Genomic DNA, 25,451 nt, shown 5'->3' on the forward strand with positions numbered 1-25,451 from the left:
GAGCTGACTAATTTTACAAATTTCTGTAACTTATTTTGATCTTGTGCAGTAGCACCCCCCCCCCCGCCAACTGCCAGCTACCCCCAGATGGTGATATAGTTAGAGTGCTTTCCACAGTTTGCAGAAGTTTTCGAGTGTTTTAGTTAACAAACCAAATCTTCTCAAACTCCTAATGAAATATAGCCACTGTCTTGCTTCTTTATAGTTGCATCGATATGTTGGGACCAGGTTAGGTCTTCAGAGATATTGACACCCAGGAACTTGAAATTGCTTACTTTCTCCACCTCTGACCCCTCTATGAGGATTGGTTTGTGTTCCCTCATGTTACCCTTTCTGAAGTCCACAGTCAGCTCTTTGGTCTTGCCTTGGACGTTGAGTGCCAGGTTGTTGCTGTGACACCACTCCACTAGTTGGTATATTTCGCTCCTGTACACTCTTTAGTTACCATCTGAAATTCTGCCAACAACGGTTGCATCAGCAGCAAATTTATAGATGGCATCTGAGCTATATCTAGCCATGGGTGTAGAGAGAGTACAGCAGTAGAGCAAATGACTATAAAGACAGAGGGCAATAACAATAAAGTACACAACCAGACACAGAAAGACATTTATTGTAATAGAAATTCATACATAATAAAGATTGATCATTAGTTTGTAATATGCCTTAAAAATTAAGTATATTTAATTCAGCAGTGGCTGTGGATTGAGTATATATGAGCTGGCAATTTGAATGCAGTATGTTACGACCTCATCATGACTCTGATTTAATGCTTAACCCTATTTCAATGCAGTTTATGAAAGTACAGATAAGAGAAGAGCAAGTTCGTTACAGAACCCCTGGGGTACTACAGAAACCAATATACCAAGAGTGAATTTTAATGGTAGTGGTTACGTTGTTGTGCTAGCTTTGGAGGCTCAGACTACTCTTTCAGTCACATAAGTTTGAACTTTCCCAATGTAGTGGCACAATAGTGTGGTGATGATTGAATCATTGAAATAACTTAATTGGTTCACATATAACTGCATTGTGCTGCTTTAATAATAATAATAATATCCACATTTTATGAAATAATTAGATAGAAATTATCTCTATCTCATAAGAAATAGAAACATTTTGGCCTTTCAACTACTCCGCCATTTAATAAGCTTGCGGCTGACGTTTTACCTCAGCACCACTTACTTACACTAACCACTAGTATCTAAAATTGTATAACAATCTGTCTCCAATATGGAGGATGGCATATGCTATTCCTTTGTTTAAGAAATTTAATTGGGATAATCCTGGACATCATAGACAGTGATTCTTATGACAGTGGTGAGAAAACTATTGAGGAGGGTTCATAGAGTCAGGATTTATGAGTATTTGTGGAGGCACAGGATAGTCAGCAAGGCTTCGTGAGGAGCAGGCCATGCCTCATGAGCCTGATTGAATTCTTCAAGGAAGAGACAAGACAAATGGATCAAGTTAGAGTAGTGAATGTGATGCATATGAAATGTAGTATGGTGTTTGACAAGATATCCCATGGTCGGCTCAAAAAAATAGCTAGGAGGCATGGAATTCAGGGAAACTTGGCTGTATGGATCAGAATTGGCTTGCCCACAAAAAGCAGAGAGTGGTAGTAGATGGACGTTATTCTGCCTGGAGGTTGATGACCAGTGGTGTTGCACAGGGATCTGTTCTGGGACCCCTGCTCTTTGTGATTTTTGTTAATGTCTTGGGTGAGGAAGTGCCAGGATGTGTAAGTTTGCTGATAAAACAAAAGCTGGTGGTGATGTGGATAGTGCAGAAGGTAGGATGCAGAGCTGGGTTGAGATGTGGTATTTGGAGTTCAATCCAGGAAAGTGTGAAGTGACACACTTTGGAAGTGTGAACTTGAAGGCAGAGTAATGGGTTCTTAACAGAAGGATTTTGAGGTCCACATCCCTGGATCTCTCGAAGTTGCTGTACATATTGATAAGGTGGTTAAGAAAGTGTACGGTGTGTTGGCCTTCAATAATTGGGGGAATACGTTCAAGAGCCACGAGGAAATGTTACAGCTCTATAAAACGCAGGTTAGACCACACTTGGGAGTATTGTTGCTTGAGGCATATTTAGAAAAAAGGCAGGCTTCTCCGTCTACTGTCAGTCGGAACTCTGTCCATAGCATTCTTCCCTCTGAGGTCCAACACTTGTGGAGTTAAGCTTCACATCAAAGACTTCAATTCAAAAGGTTCCAGTCCAGCACTGAAGGAGTGTTGCACCATCACAGATTCCATCCTTCTGATGAAACATTAAACCAGAATTCTGCGGGTGGTCATAAACAACACGTTGCCATTTTGAAGAAGAGTGGAGAAGATGTCCCTTGACATCAAGGCCAATTTTTATCACAAATGGCAGAACAGCTGCTTGCCTTTGGAGAGGCAATACATTCTGTTACTCAATTCACTGACAGGTTGATTGAAACCAATGCATTGAAAGCTGACCAACTGCTATTCATGTGGCTTGTTGATTTATGGCCAGCCTCTAAATATCAGACAAATTCTTGATACCGTGGTAATCAATTGATTTTATGAGAAATTTAAGAAGATGAGCCTAGTCTCGATGAATGGCTTTCTTGTGTTTCTTATGTTCTTCATGATCTACTATCTCCATTTATTAGCATCCTCACCGACAACAACGCAAACCTTTATGACCATATCATTCTATTCCTTCCCTGATACCTTAGAAACAACAATTTTTTGTCATTAGGCCTTGATTTAGCCTTATTAATTTTTCGCTGAACTTTGACTTAGTCCCAGAGGCAACTGGAGGCTAGTAGGAGCATGAACAATCTAATAATCCATTTAAAAAAAGTATTATGGTTGTGCATGTACAAGTGACCCTCTCACTCCCAACTCGAATAATATTAAGGAGGCAGGCTCTCATCTCTCTGAAAGTGCTTATATGTAAGTTCCTCCACAACCTTGACCCAATTTATTGTTGCTTATGATTTCTGTCTGGGCTTCATTTCTTGACATTACTATTCTTGTGAATGTTGTCCACTGGTATGATGCGCTGCATTTTCTCTGTGCAGGTGATTGCCGAAGAACTCTCAGGGAACGATGATTATGTGGAGTTGACCTTTAGTGCAAGAAAACTAGATGATAAGGTAAGGAAATAAGAAAGGGAAGCACTAATCACTAGATCATTCTTTTTTTGCTCAGCTATCAAACAAATGGGAAGATGCATTGTTAAAAACCCACCAGGGCATGCTAAATATCTTCTTATCAACATTGTTCTGAACCTTTATATTAAAGTTATTTTACAGAACTGTTCCAATTCAGAAAGCTACAAATGGCAGGCCTTTCGGGGTTGAATCAAGGAACACTTTGATATGGGGAAGGTGATAGGGATATGGCTGTTTCTTTCAAAGATGGCAGCTGATGTTGGGACTGCTGTTCATCCAAAATAAGAGCCTGATGGATTGTTGTTAACTAAATGTGAGAAAGGTGAGCATATGTGGGCTTCAATCACGTAAATCAGTCACAATACCGCTGAAAGCTAGAGCAGATTTTTTTTTAAAGATAGAAGGCATTGTAAGGTTGGTGCTGATAGAAGGAAGTGAGGGACAGGGTTCACAAATTGGCACTTCCAATCATGTGCTTTTGTGTTGTTGCAAAACGCTTTGCACCCAAGTGCTGGGCACATGACTCTCTTCGGTTACATTTGGCAATAGATCTTATTGTGCTTCCAGTTCAATTAATATTTCAGCACATTAAGCTATATAGCATACTTTCAACCTTATGCAGGAAAAATTACAACTTTTGGAATTGCTGTAAAGAGCTGAGCTTTACATTACAGCGTAAATCATTGAAATGAATGCTGAAATTATGTTACAGGGATGGCTGCAGTTTGGTATAGTAGAAGAGTTTGTAATATTACAGGGCTAGTATTCCAGAGAGACAAGTTCAAATACCACATAATGGGGAAAAAATTAAACTGAGTTCATTAATTAAATCTGGAAAATGAAACAATTCTCAGCCTGACTTGATAAGTTCCTCCATCGCTCTGGATTTCCAGTATCTTCAGAATCTCTTGTGCTTAAGAAATGAACCTGTTTGTTTCTATTTCGTCTACTTTATATGCAACTCTAGATCCACAAGAAATTCGTAAAAGGTCCACCTGTCGCTTAATTTAAAGACAAACGGGACTGAGCTTTGAAATAATGTAGAAGAATAGTTTCATGCATCCTTTCCATGGGAAATGTCAAACGTCAAACTCTTTTGCACTGTCAGCTACTTTTAATTCAAGTATACCAATATATTTTCTATGAACTTACTCATTCTTAAAGGCTTTACTTTATCATCTGTACTTAAGTTATTCATTGGCTGCTTCATTTTACAGAGAAGGTGGCTGAGAGGAATGTTTGACAAAAATGTTCAAAGTCATGAAGGCTGTAGACAAGATAAATTGAGGGAGATAGCTTCTATCAGCTGAACCAGGCGGCTCAGATTCAAAGTCATTGTCTGAAGAACCAAAGGTTCTTTCACCAGTGGGTTGTTGTGATTTGGAATTCACTATCTAAAAACCTGATGGAAGCAGATTCATTCATGGCTCTTGAAAGGAAATTGAATAATAGGGGCTAATTATGGGGAAAGAGCTTGAAAACAGTATTAATTTGATCACACTTACAAAAAACCATCCAGACCGAATGATCTGAGTAACCTAGTCCATTGGCTAAATTGGCCTGAACTTACGTCCAGCAGAGAGCCTCCATGTTTGCTTACCGGCATGTGGAAAAATATAGTGAGCTCATTTTACAGGTTGCTTAATTTCAACATCCTGGTAATATCCCACCCTAAGTACTAAGATCACATATGGCTGAGTGACCTTGTGGGTTACAGTACTGTGCAGAAGTCTTAAACACCGTAGATTTTTATATGGTTTCCATAGAGCTCTGATCTCCACATCACAGAAGCTGTCTAGGGTTACCTGGAGAAATAGAAGCAAGCGAGACAGCAAAAGTGTGCAGAAGAACTGTGGCAAGTTCTCTAAGATGCTTAGAATAACCTACCAGTCAATTTTCTTATAAAACTGCATGACTGTGTATCTAAGAGAATTGATGCAGTTTCAAAGGCAAAGATTGATTTGATTTAGTTTTTTATCGCTTACTCCTCTTTATAGTGATTTTTTTTTGATATGTAGAAACTTGTCATTTCATCATTTTTGGAGGCTCTTTGCTTTACAGATTTTTTTTTACTTATGCTTAGGACTTTTGCACAGTACTCTATCTCCTAAAACAATGTTATCACAATGGGGGAGGAATATATGGCTGAAGAAACCCAACTATGAAGCAGCTGGAAATACCGTCCAGCATCTCATTCATGCTCCATGCTTCCAGTTTCATCAGTGGTCAAATCTTCGAATGCCTCTAACGTCTCTGACATTGGGAAGCAATTAGAACCTATTAAAAATCAGTCATGTAACACTAACACATTAAACAGATTTTCTAGCATAAATTCTCTGTAATTGTTATAAGTTTGAACTCCAAAGTTGAACCTTACAAGATGTTCAGTGTTGGTGTACAAGTACAAGCTCGAGACTTCCATTACTGAGTGAGTTCCCTAATTTCCTGTTAGCTTTATGGGGTAAATAGTAATGGTTCAAAATGGATGTTTCCCATGTCTTGGCTTAACATGTTGACACAAGATTCATTTTGGTGCAAGCATGAACTTAGCTTGTTGAAATCACAAACAAAAAAACATTCAAATTATAACCTGCAATAACTGGTTTATGAACTGGTAACTAACTGATTGATATTAACGTTTATTCTTACTATTTTTGCAGCTCTGCGTTTACGCAGATAAGACATTAACATATGAATCATTTACATGAATAAGTAAAATTCACAATGTTTAAATAAACAATTGTGCATAATGTATGATTCACATTTCACACTCAACCTATGTTGCATGCATAATGAGAGAATCTTAGTTCAAGTATACTTGAAGTAAATGAAGCCGACTAAATTACTCTGTTTAAAAAGAACAAAAATAAATGGCGACCAGTTCAACTCTCTCTCTTTGAAGACATAATTCTCTCTGTCTTGGTAACAGTGATTGTGGGTGGTCAGAGCAGAAGTTATTGACATTTTCGCAAGGTAATGCTTCAAAAGGTGGCATCCATCATTAAGGACCCCCATCGCCCAGGACATCCCTCTTCTTATTGCTGCCATCGAGGAGGTACAGGTAGAGGGGCACTCAACATTTCAGGACCAGTTTCTTCCCCTCTGCTATCATATTTCTGAAGAGACATTGAACTCATGTACACAACCTTTTTTTTGCTTTAATTTTGTATTACTTATTGAAGTTATTTTTAAAAATATATTTCTCATTGTAATTTATAGATTTCTCATCATGCATTGCACTGTACTGCTGCCACAAAACAACATATTCATGATATATGCCACTGATTAAGGGCATATATCATGACCTCCAGCACCCAAGTCATGCCCTTTTCTCATTGTACCATCAGGTAGGAGGTACAGAAGCCTGAAGGCACACACTCAGTGATTCAGCAACAGCTTGTTCCCCTCTGCCATTTGATCCCTAATGGACATTGAACCCATGAACATCACCTCACTTTTTTAATACATATTTTTGTTTTTGCATGATTTTTGATATATTCAATATACTGTAATTTATTTATTTATTCTATATTGTGTATTGTTGTGTATTGTATTGAACCGCTGCTGCTAAGCTAACAAATTTCACAACACATGCTGGTGATAATAAACCTGATTCTCCCATCCAAGTACTAACCAGGCCTGAGCCTGCTTAGCTTCCGAGATCGGGCGTTTTCAGGCTAGTATGGCCGTAGGCAATAAACCTGATTCTGATTCTGACATTAAACCTTGTTCTGAAATACTGAAAGAAGGCTTGTTTACTGCATGTTAACTGAACTAGTCAGTCATTTTATTGTATGATAGAGCTGCAAAGGTCGAGATTTTCTTTTGAGTTGAGGATGTGAAAGAGAACTTGCGAACGATGGAGCGCTGGAGAGAATAGTTTCTGGAATGTTGAAAGATTATCCATGACAGGGAGTAAACAGAGCAAAACCTGAACACTCAGTGAAAGGCATGGATGAACGGGGAGTGAGGAAAGGAGTCAGTTGCAAGGGAACAGAGTGGTTAGATTGCCTTCAATTATGGATGAATAAATAGCTAACAGTTGCAGCAAAAGACTGGCATCTCATCAAAAGAACCACCCAATGAATTTGCATTGCCAAGCTTTGAAGACAAATTAATTCATCTTTGACTACAAAAGTACCAGGGCAAGGTGAACCAACGTCTGTTGGTCAGCTGACAACCAAACTCAGGTTGACTTTCAGTGATTGGTCATTGTTCCTATCAGTGTCTTGAATGTTCTGGGGTAAACCATTTAAACAGTCGTGCTTTGGAATACACTGTTGAGCTTTGAGACTTTTGTAGTTGCATGGTTTTGCTAAGTAAAGGTTTTATTTTGAGTTCCAGCTTTGTTCTATCACATGGTTTCAGGTCCCATCAGTAGTTACAGCTGAGCAAACACAACAGAAGGAATAAAAATGCTGCACATGGTATTTCAATGTCTCACAAAGGTCCTGTACCTTTTGTTCACACTTAGAAAGTCATTTAGAGATATAGCACAGAAACAGGTCCTCAGTCCCGTCTCTTCACTGAACAGCACTCATGTGGTTACACTGATCCTTCATTATTCCTCACAGTTAATTCTTCCCATATTCACATCAACTTCTACCTGACTGTCTCACTCACGAGGCAAATTGCAGTGGCTCATCGAGCCACCAATCTGCAAGTCTTTGAGATGCTGGAGGAAGTCAGAGTAGCCTGAGGAAGCCCCCTTATATTCAAACGTCCTTGCAAAAAAAAGCAACCTACCATTTACCATTGCCTTTGTAAATGAACGTTAAGAGATTGTACCAGTACCCAAAGATGCTTTTGTGTATCAGCATGAACTATTCTCGTACTGTTTAAAAATATTTTTGTCGGGCAAGACGTGTCATTCCAATGGGAATGAGTATTTCAAGAAGATTTCAAGGTGACTGATGAAGCTAAAGTTATGGATGCTGTCTATATAAATTTTAGTAAGGTGTCTGGCAAGGTCCTTCATAGGAGATTAAGATGCATGGAATCCATGCTGAACTGAGTGTATTGATTCAGAATTAGCTTACCCATTGAAGACAGAGGTAGTGATCAATGGTACTTGCTCTGGCTGAAGTCCATGTCTGGTGTTATTCCCAGGGATACATACTGGGACCTCTGCTGTCGGTGATACATGTAAATGACCTGAATGAAAATGTGGATGGATGGGTTAGTGGGTTGGCAGATGATACAAAGTTTGCTGGTGTTGTGGATAGCATAGAAGATTGCCAAAGGGTATTGCAGGATATACATCAGTTGCAGATATGGACAAAGAAATGGCAGATAGAGTTTAATCTGGCCAAATGTAAGGTGTTGCACTTTGGAAGAAATTACAGTAGACTGATAGTGACAAGACACTTAACAGTGTTAATATACAGAGGGATCTTGGGGTTCAAGTCCTCAGCCCCTTAAAGGGGCAGAACTGATTCAAGATTCAAAAAAATTTATTGTCATTCTAACCATACATCAGCTCTGCAGGGCAGAATGAGACAGCGTTCCTCAGGGGCAGTGCAATCATAACATAACAAACGCAACACTAAATAATGAACATAACAATAAATAGTAAAACACAACAGCCACATGTCAGTTAAAATCAGTTATAAGTGTCCAGTGCAAGTTAAAAGTGTCCAAGCAGAGTCAGGTGGAGCAGCTATTTAGCAGTCTGACTGCCTGTGGGAGGAAGCTGTTTAGTAGCCTTGTGGTTTTAGTTTTGATGCTCCTGTAACGTTTCCCTGATGGCAGAAGAACAAACAGTTCATGGAGAGGGTGTGAGGGGTCTTTAATGATGTACCGTGTCTTCTGGAGGCATCGACTCTGAAAGAGGTCTTGGACAGAAGGTAGGGAGACCCCAGTGATTGAGAGGGTAGTAAAGAAGGCATAAAGAATGCTTGCCTTTATTAGTGAAGGCAATGAGTTCAGCGGTCAGGAAGTTACGTTGCAGCTTTATAACATTCTACCCAGGCTGCATTTGGAGTATTGTATTCACTGTTGATTGCTTCTTTATAGGAAGACTTGGGAGAAGGTGCCTGAAGGATTTATCTAGGAAGCTGCTTGGATTAGAAAACATGAAGAGTTTGGACAAACTTGGATTGCTTTCTGTGCAAGGGAGATCTGATTAAGGTTTGTCAGATTATGAGAGGCATAGTTAGAGTAGACAGCTTTTACCTTTTTCTCATTTAGTTTGGGGTAGGGAAATTTACAGAAAATGGGGGTACAAAATTTTTACACAGAGAGTGACAAGTGCCTGGAATTTGCTGCCTGGAGTGCTCTTGGGCAGGGGAATGTGCAGAGAATTGATGGATAGAGACCTTGTGCAGGCAGAAGGGATTAGCTTAATTAGACATTTCAAGATTCAGGATTAGTTAATGTCATTTCCTGCACTCAAGTGTAAGGAGAATGACATAATTGTTACTCTGGATCAGATGCAGCACAAAAAAAACCCCACAAAAGACAAAGAACACAGTAATAATAATAAAATACAATAAATATAAAAAACATAAGGTAGCTTATATACATTGTATGTGCATTAATCTAAGTTGTAAAGAGGGAGACTGACAGGAAATAATAAAGTCATGGTGGAGTTAGTGGGTGGAGATGTCAATCAGCCTTACCACTTGGGGAGTCTGCTGGACCTGATGTGGATGCTACATGACTTCCTCCCCAGTGGGAGTGGGACAGACAGACCATGTGCGATGTCACCGGCACCTCTCTGTGTATATTTCCTTCATGGCAGGTAGGCTGGTGGCAGTGAAGCATCGGGCAGTTTTGACCACCCGCTGTAGAGCCTTTCTTGCTGCTGCAGAGCAGTTTCCGTACCAAGTAGTGACGCAGCTTGTTAGGGTGCTCTCTCCAGCGCATCTGTAGAAAGATGTGAGTATAGATGTGCAAAGTCCAGCGCTCTTCAGCCCCCTCAGAAAGTAGAGGCATCGGTGAGCTTTTGTGACTGCTAGTTTAATGAGTTTGGTACAATACTGTGGGTTGAAGGTTCTGTTCCTGTGCTGTGCTGTTTTATGTTCTATTCTGTTGATTTAATGCAATTTGACTGTCTAATTGTTTCATTTCTGGCAGACTATTTTTCATCTTTTTCACGGTCTGTGTATCTTTACTAGGGGAATTAGATGGTGTGGGTGTAGACATTTTATAACACATTACAGCACTTTAATTATCTGATGATATATGATTACGCTGAAGCAATCGTCTGTTGATTATCAGGTTAAGTGAGCAAGGGTACCTTTGCCAGATGAATAGCTAACTCTTTACTGGAAGTAATGCTCGCTGCTTTCTATGTGGCTAATACCTGCAGAAGCGGTGGGAGTTGTAGCGGGAGAAACTAATGGCTGTAAGATCATTCAAGGACAGAGCTCATTCAACAGCTTCTGACAACATGGGATATTGGTAGCTTTTCACAAATGCAATATTTTTTGCATTATGCAATTCTTTGAACCATATATATCTGAATTATATAATGCAAAATCACTTTGTTTTCATTGCTACTGAATTAACTAGCATTATTTATGATAGCAGTCAATATAAACTGAACAAAGTCTTCACAGCTGCTGAAGTAGTTGTGATGAAGACATGCAAGGGCAGTAAAATAACTATTAAATTTGCAAACAAGCGAAAATCTGCAGCTGCTGGAAATCTGAGCAACACACACAGAATTGGGAGAAGGCTGAATACGGCTACTCTTTGGCACAGGCGTCTTTCTACCCACCATTTTTAGTATCTTAGACAATAAATTAATGTTTGCCTGTATGTATATTCCAATGCACAAAGTAATTTTCAAGTCTAGGAGGTAGATGGAGGTACTGGACGGACAAATAGGTGGTAGTTTAGGAGGAAATAGACACAGGTTGTCCACTACAGAACTAGCAACCATCCATCTTCTGGTCTTCACCACCTCCATGACTTCTGTGTCTGAGTCATGCTGGAGGTCAGGTGTTGGTCAGTCAGACCCACTGCTCCACCATGAATTCCCCATTGTTGTGAAAACATGCTACTTATAATGACGGTTAGTGAGGCACAGAGAGATCTGTATTTACTGACAAGTACCTTTATTGTTTAAACTAACAAGTCTGTGAATTCATGCACTAAGTACCTTGTGTGCACACCCGCTAAGTAGCCCTGACTCTCCTGAATAGTCAAAGGTATTACCCAGGCAAAGGAGTTTATGCTGGCCAGGCGTTCCTCATTGTCCCCACTCACTCGCCACGTGTTTCACGCAGGGTTGCTCACCCTTGTATATGCGATGGTTATTCTTCAAAGTTACCACTGCTAGCACACACGAAGTGTCCACTTTTATATCCATTCCTTATCAATTCAAGTAGCCACAGGTCATGTGTCTGTCCTTTAGCACCTTGTTATTGGCTCTGCTCCAGGCCAGCATCCGTTTAGAAAGATAGAAACATAGAAAGCCTACAGCCCACAAAGCTGTGCCGCACATGTCCTTACTGTAAAATCTACCTAGGATTACCCATAGCCCTCTATTTTTCTAAGCTCCATGTACCTATCCAGAAGTCTGTTAAACAACCCTATCGTGTCCGCCTCCACCACCGTCACTGGCAGCCCATTCCACACACTCACCACTCTCTGCGTAGAAAACTTACCCCTGACATCTCCTCTGTACCTACTTCCAATAACCTTTAAACTGTGCCCTCTCATGTTAGAAATTTCAGCCCTGGAAAAAAGCCTCTGACTATCTACATGATCAATTCCTCTCATCATCTTATACGCATCTATTAGGTTACCTCTCATCCTCCATCGCTCCAAGGAGAAAAGGCTGAGTTCACTCAACCTATTCTCATAAGGCATGCTCCCCAATCCAGGCAACATCTTTGTAAATCTCCTCTGCACTCTTTCTATGGTTTCCACATCCTTCCTGTAGTGAGGCAACCAGAACTGAGCACAGTACTCCAAGTGGGATCTGACCAGGGTCCTATATAGCTGCAACATTACCTCTCGGCTCCTAAACTCAATCCCACAATTGATGAAGGCCAATGCACCATATGCCTTCTTAACCACAGAGTCAACCTGTGCAGCAGCTTTGAGTGTCCTATGGACTCGGACCCCAAGATCCCTCTGATCCTCCACACTGCCAAGAGTCTTACCATTAATATTATATCCTGCCATTGTATTTGACCTACCAAAATGAACCACCTCACACTTATCTGGGTTGAACTCCATCTGCCATTTTTCAGCCCAGTTTTGCATCCTATCATTGTCCCACTGTAACCTCTGATAGCCATCCACACTATCCACAACACCTCCAACCTTTGTGTCATCAGCAAATTTACTAACCCATCCCTCCACTTCCTCATCCAGGTCATTTATAAAAATTACGAAGAGTAGGGGTCCCAGAACAGATCCCTGAGGTACACCACTAGTCACCGGCCTCCATGTAGAATATGACCCATCTACAACCACTCTTTGCTTTCTGTGGGCAAGCCAATTCTGAATCCACAAAGCAATGTCCCCTTAGATCCCATGCCTCCTTGCTTTCTCAATAAGCCTTCAGTGAGGTACCTTATCAAATGCCTTGCTGAAATCCATATACACTACATCTACTTCCCTACCTTCATCAACATGTTTAGTCACATCATTTATTGCCCTCTTCCCATCAAGTGACAGTCGATAATTTCTGGCTGTTTGTCCTCAATCAAAAATGAGCCTGAATCACTTCAGGCAGGCATCAGCCCCAACATTCACAAACCTGCATGTTATAGCCAATCAAAGAACATCTCACAAATAACTTCTTATTTTGAAATGATCTCCAGTCCAGCAGATCACCTGAAGTATCATTGTGTCTTCTTTAAAACTTTGATCAAGCCCAGTGTGTCAAGCTCACAAAATGGAGAATAGAGTGTCTTCACAAAATGGCAGCCTCCACCTCCAAGCATACAGCAAGAACAAAGATAATTCATCTGTCTGCTTCCACTGTCCTGATTCATTTGAATTCACTGATTTGTAGATTGTCATCCTTTCTGGCCAACACCATCATGTCCTACAGCAGTGTCTGATCATACTGTGCAATGGAATTATTTTTGGTACATAACTCAGGATCAGCAAATTTGCAGATGACACCAAGACTGGAGTTGTAGAGGACAGTGAGGAAGACTATCATGGCTTGCAGTGGGATCTGGACCAGCTGAAAAAATGGACTGAAAAATGGCAAATGGAATTTAATGCAGACAGTTGTGTAGTTTTGCCCTTCAGTAGGTAGGGCACTGAGGAGTGCGGTCAAATAAAGGGATCTGGGAATACAGGTCTATAATTTATTGAAAGTTGCATTACAGATTGATAGGGTCGTAAGGAAAGCCTTTAGCACATTGGCCTTCATAAATCAAAGTACTGAGTACAGGAGATGAGATGTTATGTTGAAGTAGTATAAGACATTGTTGTGACCTAATTTGGAGTATTGCGTGCAGTTTTGGTCACCTCCTTCAGGAAAGATGTAAATAAAGTCTAAAGAGTACAGAGAAAATTTACAAGGATATTGCTGGGTCTGGAGGACCAGAGTTTTATTAGAAGATTGAATAGGTTAGGACTTTATTCCTTGAAATGTAGAAGATTGAGAGGAGATTTGATTGAGGTATACAAAATTATGAGGGATGTAAATAAAGTAAGCACAAACAGGCTTTTTTCCACTGAGGTTGGGTGGGCCTACAACTAAAGATTGTGGGCTAAAGGTGAAAGGTGAAAAGTTCAAGGGGAACATGAGGGGAAACTTGTTCATTCAGCGGGTCATGAGAATCTGGAACGAGCTGCCAGTGCAGGTGGTGTTTGCAAGCTCGATTTCAAAATTTAAGGAAAGTTTGGATAGGTACATGGAAGGTAGGGGTATGGAGGGCTGTGGTCCCGGTGCAGGTCAATGGGAGTCAGCAGTTTAAATAGTGCAGCACAGACTAGATGGGCCAAAGGGCCTATTTCTGTGCTATGCTGTTCTATGACTCTATGAGTGGCTTCAACTTTACACTAGCCCTTTGTTTCAATGGGGCTTCTTTAAAAAGGTAAATTCAGGTCACTATTTTGTTTGATTTTCTTTATTTTAATTGATATTTGTAGTTACTTTGCTACTATTGAATATATAATTAACAATTTATATTTAATTATTTTTATTCTTTTAATTATTTAAATCCAAGTCAGCCGCATTTAAATGTCTCTGAATATCATGAATACTTAACAGTAGTGAGCTGTCAAAGGTCATCAGGGTGGCCCAGGGGAGAGAATCCAGCAACTAAGATCTGCCCACCATTCAGGACACAATATTCCTTTGCAGGGAGGATTGACAATGGCATGAGATACTAGTGCAGTTCTGAAGGTTTCATATGGGGAGCAGGAGGTGTTTTGTCAAATATAATGTGATGGTGCCAGCAAACAACGATTCCTTGGATAACATCTCCAAGACAGTCAATCATTTCAGCTTGTCTACATCTTCTACTTATTCTTTTGATCTTAATTTTGTTTTTGAAACTGTTGGAGTCTGTGCTATTTTTGTTTCATGTTGGGCTGGGGGTTTGGGAGATCTGCTAGTCTTTGCGTGAAGGGTGGGTTAGGGGTGTTTGGGCTTTGCAACTTTTTGTTTCTTTTTCTTTCAACTATTTATATGGTTTTCTGTATTTTGTGGCTATCTGGAGAAGACAAATTTCAGAGTTGTATTCTGCATGCATACGTTGATAATAAAATGAATGTTTGAATCTTTGAATCCTAGAACCCTAGATACTAGTTGCAGTTACCAATTCTAATATTCTTGTATTTGCATGCGACTAAAGCACAATTAAGTTGATTTGGCTGGAGTGTGCTTGTTACATGTGAGTAAGGTTGAAACTGCCTTCTTCAGGACTTCTTCAGCAAATCAGACCCATTTCTGGAAATCTTCAGGATGAACGACGATGGAACGCAACAGCTGGTGCACAGAACGGAGGTACTGTCTTTGCTGATGTACTGTTCAATTAAGCCCTAACGTAGCAACTTGCGGACTGTAAGGCAATAGAAGCGGGAAATGGTTTTCTTCATCTTTGATCTTAAATTCATGATCATGACCTACCCTGCTACTAAAAGCGTGGGTGCATTTGCAACCATTTAGACAAAGTTCATGCCTTGAAGATGGCTTAAAAGGAACATGGAAGCTGGCAACAAATTCACTTATTTTAATCGGAATAAAATCTTGACCTTGCCTGAATTGCCAGCAGTAATTTATTATTTGAATATTCTCAGAAATTATGCCCATCTCAGTAGGGAAACCAGCCAATCTTAATCAAAGGATGTGAAGGTCTTCTCGCCAACAGAGCCAGTAATCCTCTGGGAACGACAGGAGATTTCATGTAAATGTAATGATCTAAACACACGTGAATCTTTTGCTGATGAAGGTGGGGATTAGTGATGACAATGGACAGGAAGTGGGAAAGCATTCAGTTGCTCTTAATTATTAACAGTTGGAAGTAGAAGCAGGCTATACATCAGTAAAGTGCAAAAATGTTCTCTATTAAAAATCCTGCAATAATAACAGAGCTGTTACTTAGTCATACTCAGAGTCATACTTTATTGATCCCGAGGGAAATTGGTTAAGATGTAGGTAATTATTTTAAAGCTATATTTAGATTAGTCTGTGGCTACCTATACATTCTACTCAAATTAAAGTTTTGTGGGTTCCAAGATTACTCCACAGGATTGAGCATAAAAAAGAAAGTAATTTGATAATCCTGAAGAGTACTGATGGAATATTGTTCTCTCAGACATGCTGCATTTTGGTTGAGATATTAAACTGAGCCATGGTTGCCCTCTAAATGAGACACAGATCTCAAGGCCACTGTTTCAGATAAGAGCCGGAAAGTTATCTCGGTTGGCCTGGATGATATTTACCTCTGAATCAACTTCAGTATCACAGATTATCTGGTTGTTATTGTGCTGTTGTGTTGGGCACCTGATGCACACAACCTGACTCGTGCATTTCCTCCATTGCCAAAGTGATGTTACTTCAGAAAGTACTTCATTCATCACCTAAATGATATCTAGCTTATGAACACCTGACTTGCATACAACCCATAGGTACTAGCAAGTTTTTGGGAGACTAAGGAGACTAGGGAATACAAATTGGCTGGCTGCATCTCTGGGCACTTGGGAGCTTGCTTCATAGCCACATTTCAGACCTGTGAACTGTTTATTAAGTATCAAGTCAAGTTTATTGACATTTAACTATATACATGTATATAACATATATAATCATATAATGTATATAGAAATGAGACAACATTTCTCCAGACCAGAGTATAAACTATGGTAGTATACATAACATACAAAACACAAATAACACACAATAACTTATGAAGGTAAGGATTAAATCTACAGATGAATCACACATAAATAGCAAACTAAAGTACATTAATACTAAATATTGTAAGAAACAAAACAGATTAATGAGTGTGACACTCTGAACTTGATGAAGCAGGGAGTTCAGAAGCCTAATGGCCTGGGGAAAATGCTGTGTCTCATCCTGACATTTCTTGTTTTTATGCATCGTAGTTTCCTGCCTGATGGGTAGAAAGTCAGAGGATGCTGGATGGATGGGTGGGATCCTTAATAATTCTATGGGCCCTGTGGACGCAGCGCTCCTGATAAATGTTCCTGATGGATGGTAGGGAGAATCCTACGATCCTCTCAGCTGTTCTCACAGTCCTTTCTAGGGACTTCAGGCCTGATGCTCGATTGCTCCCATACCGGATGGAGAAGCAGCTTTGTCAGAATGCTGTCAATGGTGCTCCTGTATAACGCAGTTATGATGCAGGGAGGGGGGTTGTGAGCCTTGCTTGCCTCAGTCTCCTTAGGAAGGTTGACAAAGTGACAAACTGCTCACGGGAAGGGACACCTTACGTAACCTGGAGTCCACCTCCATGTAAGTGTGAGTCTTCCTCATTTTCCAAATCCTTCTGTGGTCTGTCTGCTCCCATCTGTCTTTGTGAAGTGTGTAAATGTATCATCAATTTCACCCATGAAGAGTGGTCGTGTGGAGGAGAAACCCAACAGCACCAGCAGTACCACAGATGTTGCTGCACTAGGTTACCACCTTGAGGGAGGAATGGATCACTTAGGGCAGGCAAAACAAAAATTAACATTACCCCTTACTTGTCAGTCTCTCTAGAAGGGAATGTTCCTAGCATGTACATGCATAATGCTGAGAAACATTATATGGATACATTTATGTCTGATCTTGGAAGTTAATTACCTTGGAGAGAGTCAGCCTCTGGTTGAACACACCTCTGTTCACGCAATGACAATTACAGCCAGCAGCTAGTATCCTTGCAACTGTTCAGCATTTGCAAAGACTACTCATCTCCCCCACCCTAGTCTTTATAGTATTATACGAGTCATGATTTTGTGTAGCTTGAGATTAATTAAAATATTGAATGTGTAGCTCTAGATAGCCCTGAATAGAGCTCCTAATTAAACTTGTCTACAAAAATGAGGAGTGATAATACGACTGCATCCGAAACACTTGCCAAAATCTGACAGATTGAAGTGTTGACAGAGTACATTCTTACGGTATTCAATAACACCTGAGTTGTAGTGGCTTTGATATTGCTGACCCAGAGACAATCTAGGCCAGTAAATCAGTGAAGTAATCACTTCTATTTCAACAAAAGCTCTCTAGTCAGCTCCAGGTTCTTTTTACAACCAGCTCTGATACTGGAGGGAGTGCAGCAGCCAATCTACACACAGGTTTCCTCAAGTCACATCATCTGTTTTATTTCTTATGAATCTTGATGAGGAGTTGAAATTGGCCAGGACAGAAGAAATAACTGTCCCTTTTATAGAACATAAAAAGGTACAGGCACTTTGGCCCATGATGTTGTGCCGACCTTTTAAGTTATTCTAAAGTCAATCTAACCCAGGGGTTCCCAACCTGGGGTTCACGGACCTCTCGGTTAACGGTGGGAGTCCATGGCATAAAAAAGGTTGGGATCCCCTGTTCTAATCCTTCACTCTCACAGCTCTCCATTTTTCTTTCATCCATGTACTATCTAAGATTCTCTCAATTGTCCCTAAAGCATCTGCCTCGGCCGCCATTCCTTTTATTCTCAGAAGTATTCTCGTGGAAATTTTTATGTCCACCTAAGTAGTAGGTATGGCCTCAGTTTAATGAGTCCAACACTCTTGAGTGTCTTCAGCATTGTTCCAGAACGTCAGTTTACATTTTTGTGCTTAAATCTCCGGAGTGGGACTTGAACCCACAATATCTTGTCTCATTGGTAGTGCAGCCCATGGACGCCGTAGCTGGCCAGCAAAGATATGAAAATGTTCACCAGATTATATGTGACTGTATTAGATCTGTGTTTTTTTTAATTTCCTACTTTCATAGGTCATCATGAACAACTTAAACCCAATGTGGAAAACATTCAAAGTCTCTGTAAATTCACTCTGCAGTGGGGATCATGATCGCAAACTAAAGGTAAGCGTATCACAGAGAATAACCTGACATTTTGGTGTAATGGTTGCTGATGGGACGGAGATAGGGTTTATTTCTGACATAATAATTTTATCTTTAACTTTAATGCACAGTATTTGTGCTGATGTGTATAAGTACAGTTTGTGAGATCTGCATTGCTATTTGCTGAGAACTTATTAGCAGCAACTTTATCCCATTTGCACGATTCCAGTTTCTGTGGGCAGAAGCAGAGGAGACCGTGGTCAAACACTTCTAGCCCATACCAAGCCTAATTGCCCTGGGGGAGTGCAAGGACAGGAGCAATTCAAGTCTGCCAGCTGCTCACACTGCTCCTGACTAAGGGCAGAGAGTGGCTTGGGCCTCCTGGAGATAAACATCAACTACTTGAAAGATAATAGCTAAGTGATTCAGGAGCCTGGCACTGTTTAGTTTACCAGTCTTGCACATACAAGAACCAATTAGTTCCAGATTGTAAAATGATTGGGATGATTTACAAGGTGAATCATGTCACTCAAGAAATTTAGGCAGTCATTCCTGATTGTGAATCAGGCTTGTGTTGGTGTGTTTCACCTCAGAGGTGAATGGAATGACATTATTTCCCACTCAACAATTATGTTACGTTTTTCAGAGATGGATGGCATGTTTACCATAATTGCGTTTTCATTCTATTCTCAACTCCTCAAATGTCTTTGACTTTTCTACCTGGAGCCCAGCTACTCATTTGCACCCTGCCTATGATGCATTACTCCCCGGTCACCCAACAATTGAGACCCCTATCAAACTATCAACTATTGCTCCTCTCTCCCGAATAACCTCCTGACCTCAGTCTCCACATACTTACTTTCTATTGTGCCCAACTTCTGCACAAAATCATTTTGTATTCGTCGGTTCTCGGGGGGAAAAAATGTTTGTTGGCTTGCCATGCACTGTTGATTTAATGCTTGTGCTTTGTTGCTTACCGACAATGATTAATGAGCAAGTCCATGTCTAAGCTGCATGTTTCAGTGTCAGCCATGGCACAGTAGGGACCACTGGTCTCTTGACATCAGAAGGTTGTGGGTTCAATACCCACTCCAGAGCATTCAGTGGAAATGTCTTGGCTGACACTCCAGCGCAGATTGAGTGTTAGAAACACACTGTGGAAGGTGCTATTTTTCGGATAAGAATTGAAGCCAAAACTCTCACTTGCCTGTCAGAATGGGGGTAGGGTGCTATCCCCAGAGCGCTGGCCAATGTTTATTTGTGTGTTGCCATTGCAAAAATCTGCAGGAACAAGTGACGTGCAAATTGCCAGCTACATGTTCTACAATATACACCAGTAACAGCAGCAGATAACTACTTATATACCATTAGCAGCAGTTCAGAACTGCTTGATTGGCTGTAAAGCAGCTTGGAATATTGTGAAAGAAATGTAGAGTTGTGAGTCTTTCTTTTATATGAGGTCATTTTGGGACAGTGTAGAAAGGAGCTTGTCTATCAGTACTGCAAATAGAATACTCAGACTGTTGTTTTCCATATTTTCTTTCAAAATAGTTTCTTCTCCCTTATCCATTATCAAGATGTTCTATCATTTACAGGGAAACACAAGTTCTGGCTTGGCTTGGCTTGACAATACGCTGCCTCCAGTACTGTCTTCCAAATCTCAGAATAAACAGAATGATGGAAATATAGAATAATTCAATATTGATGCAGGATATTTGGTTCATCATGCCTGTGACAACTCTTCGAAATATACAACTATTTTTATTTCTCCTTATTTACTTAATTAAGCTCTTCATGATTTTGAACATTTTTATGAAATGTCCCTTCTTAGCTTCTCTACACAAAGGGAACAACCTCAAATTCTATCTAGGCAGTGCATCCTTCACATGTATTCCGTGCTATATCTCTAAATAACTTAATTAATGATATCAGCAACACACACACAGTAGGACACAAAAAAATTGTGTTGCTTGGATTTCCAGCATCTGCAGATTTTCTCTTGTTTGTGAATGAATAATCTCAGTTAATTTCATCCACTACTTCTTCAGGACCTTGATATCCTTCTTGAGATGCAGTCGTTTGTGCACTGTTTTATAACATTTTAACTGACTGGGTTTGCTTTGGATGTTATTGGGAATAAAATTCTCATTAGCAGGAACAGAGTATTTTCCAAACCTTCAATTCTTTAGACAAGGCCATGTTAGCTATTTACAGCTGAATGGACAATTCAGATCCATCAACTAAATACCCAAACCCCTCCAATGCTTCTACTACTGCTGCAAATCATTTAAACTATTTGAGTTCAAGTCATTCAGTATTTCAATCATAGGTCCCCAGCAGCTGCTGAGTACAGACGTACCTCACATACTTGGTCTTCTGCTCCTCCTCCACCTACAGTTCAGATGTTCGTTATTCATGCTCTTCATCATTTTCCACTCGTGTGGGCATCTGATAAGCAGTATCACCTCATTCAGATAAGCCACTAGCCATATTTTCTACATTCTTAACTTGTCACGTAAACCCGGACTGCTAGCTCCAGAAGGAGAAGTTTTGGCTTTAACGAACTCCGAGGGCCATGTTTATCAATCTACTGCTCTTTTCTGCTTTGCAATCTGTCCTTACTCAGTCAGGACGTACTGCTTCATAGAACTCAAAACAACACAATACGAGGTCCTGAACTGATATTTCATCCTCTCTCAATTTCTTACAAAATTGTTGAAAGTGACATCTCCCCCACCATCCCCACACCAGAATCAGAGTTGGGTATAATACCTCCAGCATTTGTCATTAACTTTATTGCTTTGGGGCAGTAGTACATAGTATGACATATACTGCTTCTGCAAAACAACAAATTTCATGACATATTCCAGCTTTTAACCATCTGCAACCTATGGATAATTGTACTACTTATCACTAGCAGATACTGAAGATGTAGCATTACATTTGCAGGAGTTTAGCACCAGTTCAAATATAATGTTTTCTTCCCAAAACTTTATACATGGAACCAAGGATCCCCTGGTTCTTATAGCAACCTCCTTAACTGTTCTGACCACATTCAAAAGCTTGTGGATATGCACCTGCAGACCTCTTAAAGGCCAGTCTCATCTCCCCATGTACCACACAATACTCTGTTGACGGATAGCTAATGTCAGCCTTCTAATCATAAGATTATTTTCTAAATAACATCCTATCAATTTCTTTTATTCATTATTGTTTCTGCTGAGCGGAAGATACAACAGTTATTTTTCTCCAAAGACTGATTGCAATATCAATATGATCATCTATTTAATTTGATTGATAATTGCTAACTGACAAATGACCACACATTAGTACCTACTGTCTACTCTAAATCATCCTAAAAGATTAGCTTTATTTTTTGGCATTTATATCAAAATAACAAATCTGTCACAACCTCAACTCGGCTGTGCAGCAGATTCGACAATTGTGCTCATGAATATGAACGATCAGGTGATCATTATTTCATTATGGCTGTATTTAACTCCCTTCTTTTCTTTGTAGAGCTTGTTGAGACCTGAGCAAAACTCAGCAAGGTTATGCTGCCCACTTGCATTCAGCTGTGCCTGAGAATAGTGGACTGTTGAGCCGACTGACGCTGAGGACTAGCGGTATTCGTTTTATATTTTGATATTCCTTTCAGCCGCAGTGTTGGCGTCTAGTTTTCTGTTTGAGAGTTTTAGTTAGCCATCCTGTTTGGCCTAACACTTATTGCTTTCTTTTTCCCTTAAAGTACTGTTTGCCTTAAAGTCTGTAAACTATCGACCCGCTTCAGCGTCTCTCTCTCTCTCTCTCTCTGCACTTGGGTGATATCCAGATGAACTGACAGTAAAAAAAAAAAGAACATTAGGCCAAACAGGGCCGTTAACTAAAACTCTCAAGCAGAAAACTAGATACCAACACCTCGGCTGAAAGGAATATCCAAATATGAAATGAATATAGCTAGTTCTCAGCATCAGTTGGCTTGACAGTCCACTATTCTTGGGCAAGGCTGAGTGCAAGTGGGCAGCGCAACGTTGCTGTGCTTTTCTCAAGTCTCAACAAGCGCTACAATGAAAAGAAGGGAATTAAAGACAGCCATAATGAAATAATCATTATCTGACATGTGCATATTCACAAGCGCAATCTCTGAATCTGCTGTGCAGCTGAGTTGGGGTTGTGACAGAAACATACAATGAAGTGCATTGTTTGTGTCAACTCTAATCAGCGGGGATTGTGCTGGGCAGCCTGCAAGTGCCACCACTCTTCCAGCACCAAAGTAATATGCCCACAACTCAACACCCTTAACTGTACATCTTTGAAACGTGGGAGGAAACGTGAACACCCAAAGGAAACCCACACAGCCACGAGGAGAACATACAATCTCCTTACAGACATTGGCGGGAATTGAACCCCGATTGGAGATCTTTGGCACTGTAACGGTGTTACGCTACCATGCTGCCCTAGTCCCTACCCTACCAGGGACTGGGAGGTAGTAAGTTCTATTGCAATGTTGTTTGTTTCCGCTGAAAATATCTCATTTCATTTGTCATGTACCTATAATATCCTGTGCGGCAAGTTCACCCAATGAGTACGAATTTTATGCTGAAGGTTCGGAGTTGTGAGTTTGTTAAGCCCGTCTCCCAAATAACAATGTGAAATTGATTCAGACTGTGTAAGTCATGATGTTAAGTTTCAGCCCAGGCTAAACTTAGGCCACATCCCTCACTGAGACAGCTGCAACATCACCCTGTTGTACAGCAGTCTCAGTACAATTGCTGCAGAAGATCTTATCTCTTCCACTTTGGCTAGTCTGTAAACCTGGGATCAGCAAAAATTTTGTTGCCCATGGTCTAATTTTCACCAGTCCCCACTTGCCCATTACTTGTACCCCATTGACGTAGACTAATTCTTGGTCAGGGAAGGCTAGATTTAAAAATTCTCCTCCTAGCTTTTAAATCACTTCCTGGTCTCACCCCATCTCTGTCTCAGTAATATTCTTTGCTAGGACTGGGCATGGCTACGACCACATAGTGTGGAAACAGGCCCCCTGGCTCACTGAGTCCACGCTGGTCATCAAATCATCACTCACTCTAACCCTCATTTTATTCCTCCCCTATTCCCAAAATGTCCAGCATCTCTGCTCCCCCCAGTTTCTGCCACTCTCCTACCTACACCAGACGTAATCCATAGTGGCCAGTTAACCTACCAACCTTCTCGTCTTTGGGATGTGGAAGGGAACAAACACAGTTAAAGGGAAAATGGGCAACCTGCACACAGAGATCACCAGAGGCCAGGATTGAACTCAGCAGCTCTATCGGCTGCTCTCGTGTGAGGTGGAAGGTTGTAGCAGAGGCCATTTTGGGATCTCAATCTATTGAAGAATCCCTCACAACCGATCAGAAGGAAGCCCTTTCTGCAGAGTGCTGACCAGTGCTGGAGTACATACCACCAGGTTCTCAGCATGATAGTCTGGAATGAGTTATGATGCAGGTCTTGCTGAAAGGCCCATTGCTGATTCCCAATTCCACCCCACATTTCCCTTGTCACTTGCTGAATACGTCCACCCACACTGTCCCTGCTACTTTAATCAGATGCAAATCTGCACCTCTACCCAGGAGCCAAGGATTTATCTATGGACCGTAGATTGGCAACCCTTGCCCTAGAGCCTCTGCTCATGCAAGGTGTTTAACCAGGTGAGATGACCTTGGTTTATTGGGTCATGGAAGTGAGACATGAGATACAATTTTGTGTGCATCTAGGGCTTGGCATTTAGTCTCCCCAGTTTCTATCCCTTTCAAGTGGATTAGAGTAATTTCTCCATGACTAACTGGGTCTTGTTACCGTAGTGTAAAGAAGACGTAGGTTTTTGAATTCAGCTAATAAATTCACAGAAAAACATGCACCTTCATGATTGGTGAAAAGTTAAAATAACAGGATTAATAATATGTTATTTAATCCAGCAACCATCTAAGTTTTCCTGATGTTAATCTGTGTCGATGTTGCCAAAAAAGAAGCTTAATGATGTCGAAGTTTTTGCAGGTTCTGATCCCTGTAGCTGATTCGTGCACTTTGCATCTCCGAACAGGAATAGGAGTGAGCAAAATGCATGATTGACGGAAACAGCAAATGTATTTACTCCAACCTCCTGTACTTCTCAGTTTTATTGCTGCACCCTGAAAGCCATGCCATCCTCTGCAACTTTCTCCCTAAATCCCCTACTTAACCCTTTAGGTGCTACTTAAAACCTAGTTGATTGGCCAGTCTTTTGATCAGATCTGCTAATGTAGCATGGGGTAACATTGCATTGTGAAATGTCTTGGACATTTTCCTCTGTTGGACTATAAAAGTCAACAAGAAATATGCATATGTACTGTGAAAAATTTAATTAAATATATACAAAAATGCAAAAGGAGATCAAAAACTAGTGATGTAGTCTTCATGGTTTAGTTCATTGTTCATTCAGAAATCTAATAGTGGACGAGAAGAAGCTGTGTTTTTTCAGGCTTGTGTCCTCCCTGATGGTAGCAATGTGAAGAGAGCATGAACTGTTGATCTGGGCCCTTAATGATGGATGTCGGCTTTATGAGGCATTGTCTTTTGAAAATGTCTTGACGCTGGGAAGACTAGTGCTCATGATGGAGCTGGCTGAGTTTGCATCCCTTTGCAGCTTTTCCAATCCTGCGCAATGGTCCCTCCATTTACCAGATGTTGATGTAACCAGTTAGAATGCTCTCCACGGTACACCTGTAGAAATTTGCTGGAGTCTTTGGTGACATACCAAATCCGCTCAAACTCCGAATAAAATATTACTGCTGTCATAAACACGAGAAAATCTGCAGATGCTGGAAGTCCAAGCAACACACACAAAACGCTGGTGGA

General features: G+C 40.6%; 1 protein-coding gene across 6 annotated transcripts in view; it reads left to right on the top strand.

Annotated features, from left to right (window-relative positions):
- The window catches only part of cpne4b (copine IVb), a 564,934-nt gene that overhangs the window by 473,044 nt on the left and 66,439 nt on the right, over window positions 1-25,451 (top strand). For all 6 annotated transcript variants that reach the window (XM_072283307.1, XM_072283308.1, XM_072283309.1 and 3 more), the window contains 3 exons: window positions 3,053-3,127; window positions 14,991-15,074; window positions 18,507-18,596. In XM_072283307.1, the coding sequence (XP_072139408.1) occupies window positions 3,053-3,127; window positions 14,991-15,074; window positions 18,507-18,596 (249 nt within the window). The remainder of the gene's footprint in view (window positions 1-3,052; window positions 3,128-14,990; window positions 15,075-18,506; window positions 18,597-25,451) is intronic.

This window comes from Mobula birostris, chromosome 19, assembly GCF_030028105.1.
Source record: "Mobula birostris isolate sMobBir1 chromosome 19, sMobBir1.hap1, whole genome shotgun sequence".
Classification (NCBI taxonomy): Eukaryota; Metazoa; Chordata; class Chondrichthyes; order Myliobatiformes; family Myliobatidae; genus Mobula; species Mobula birostris.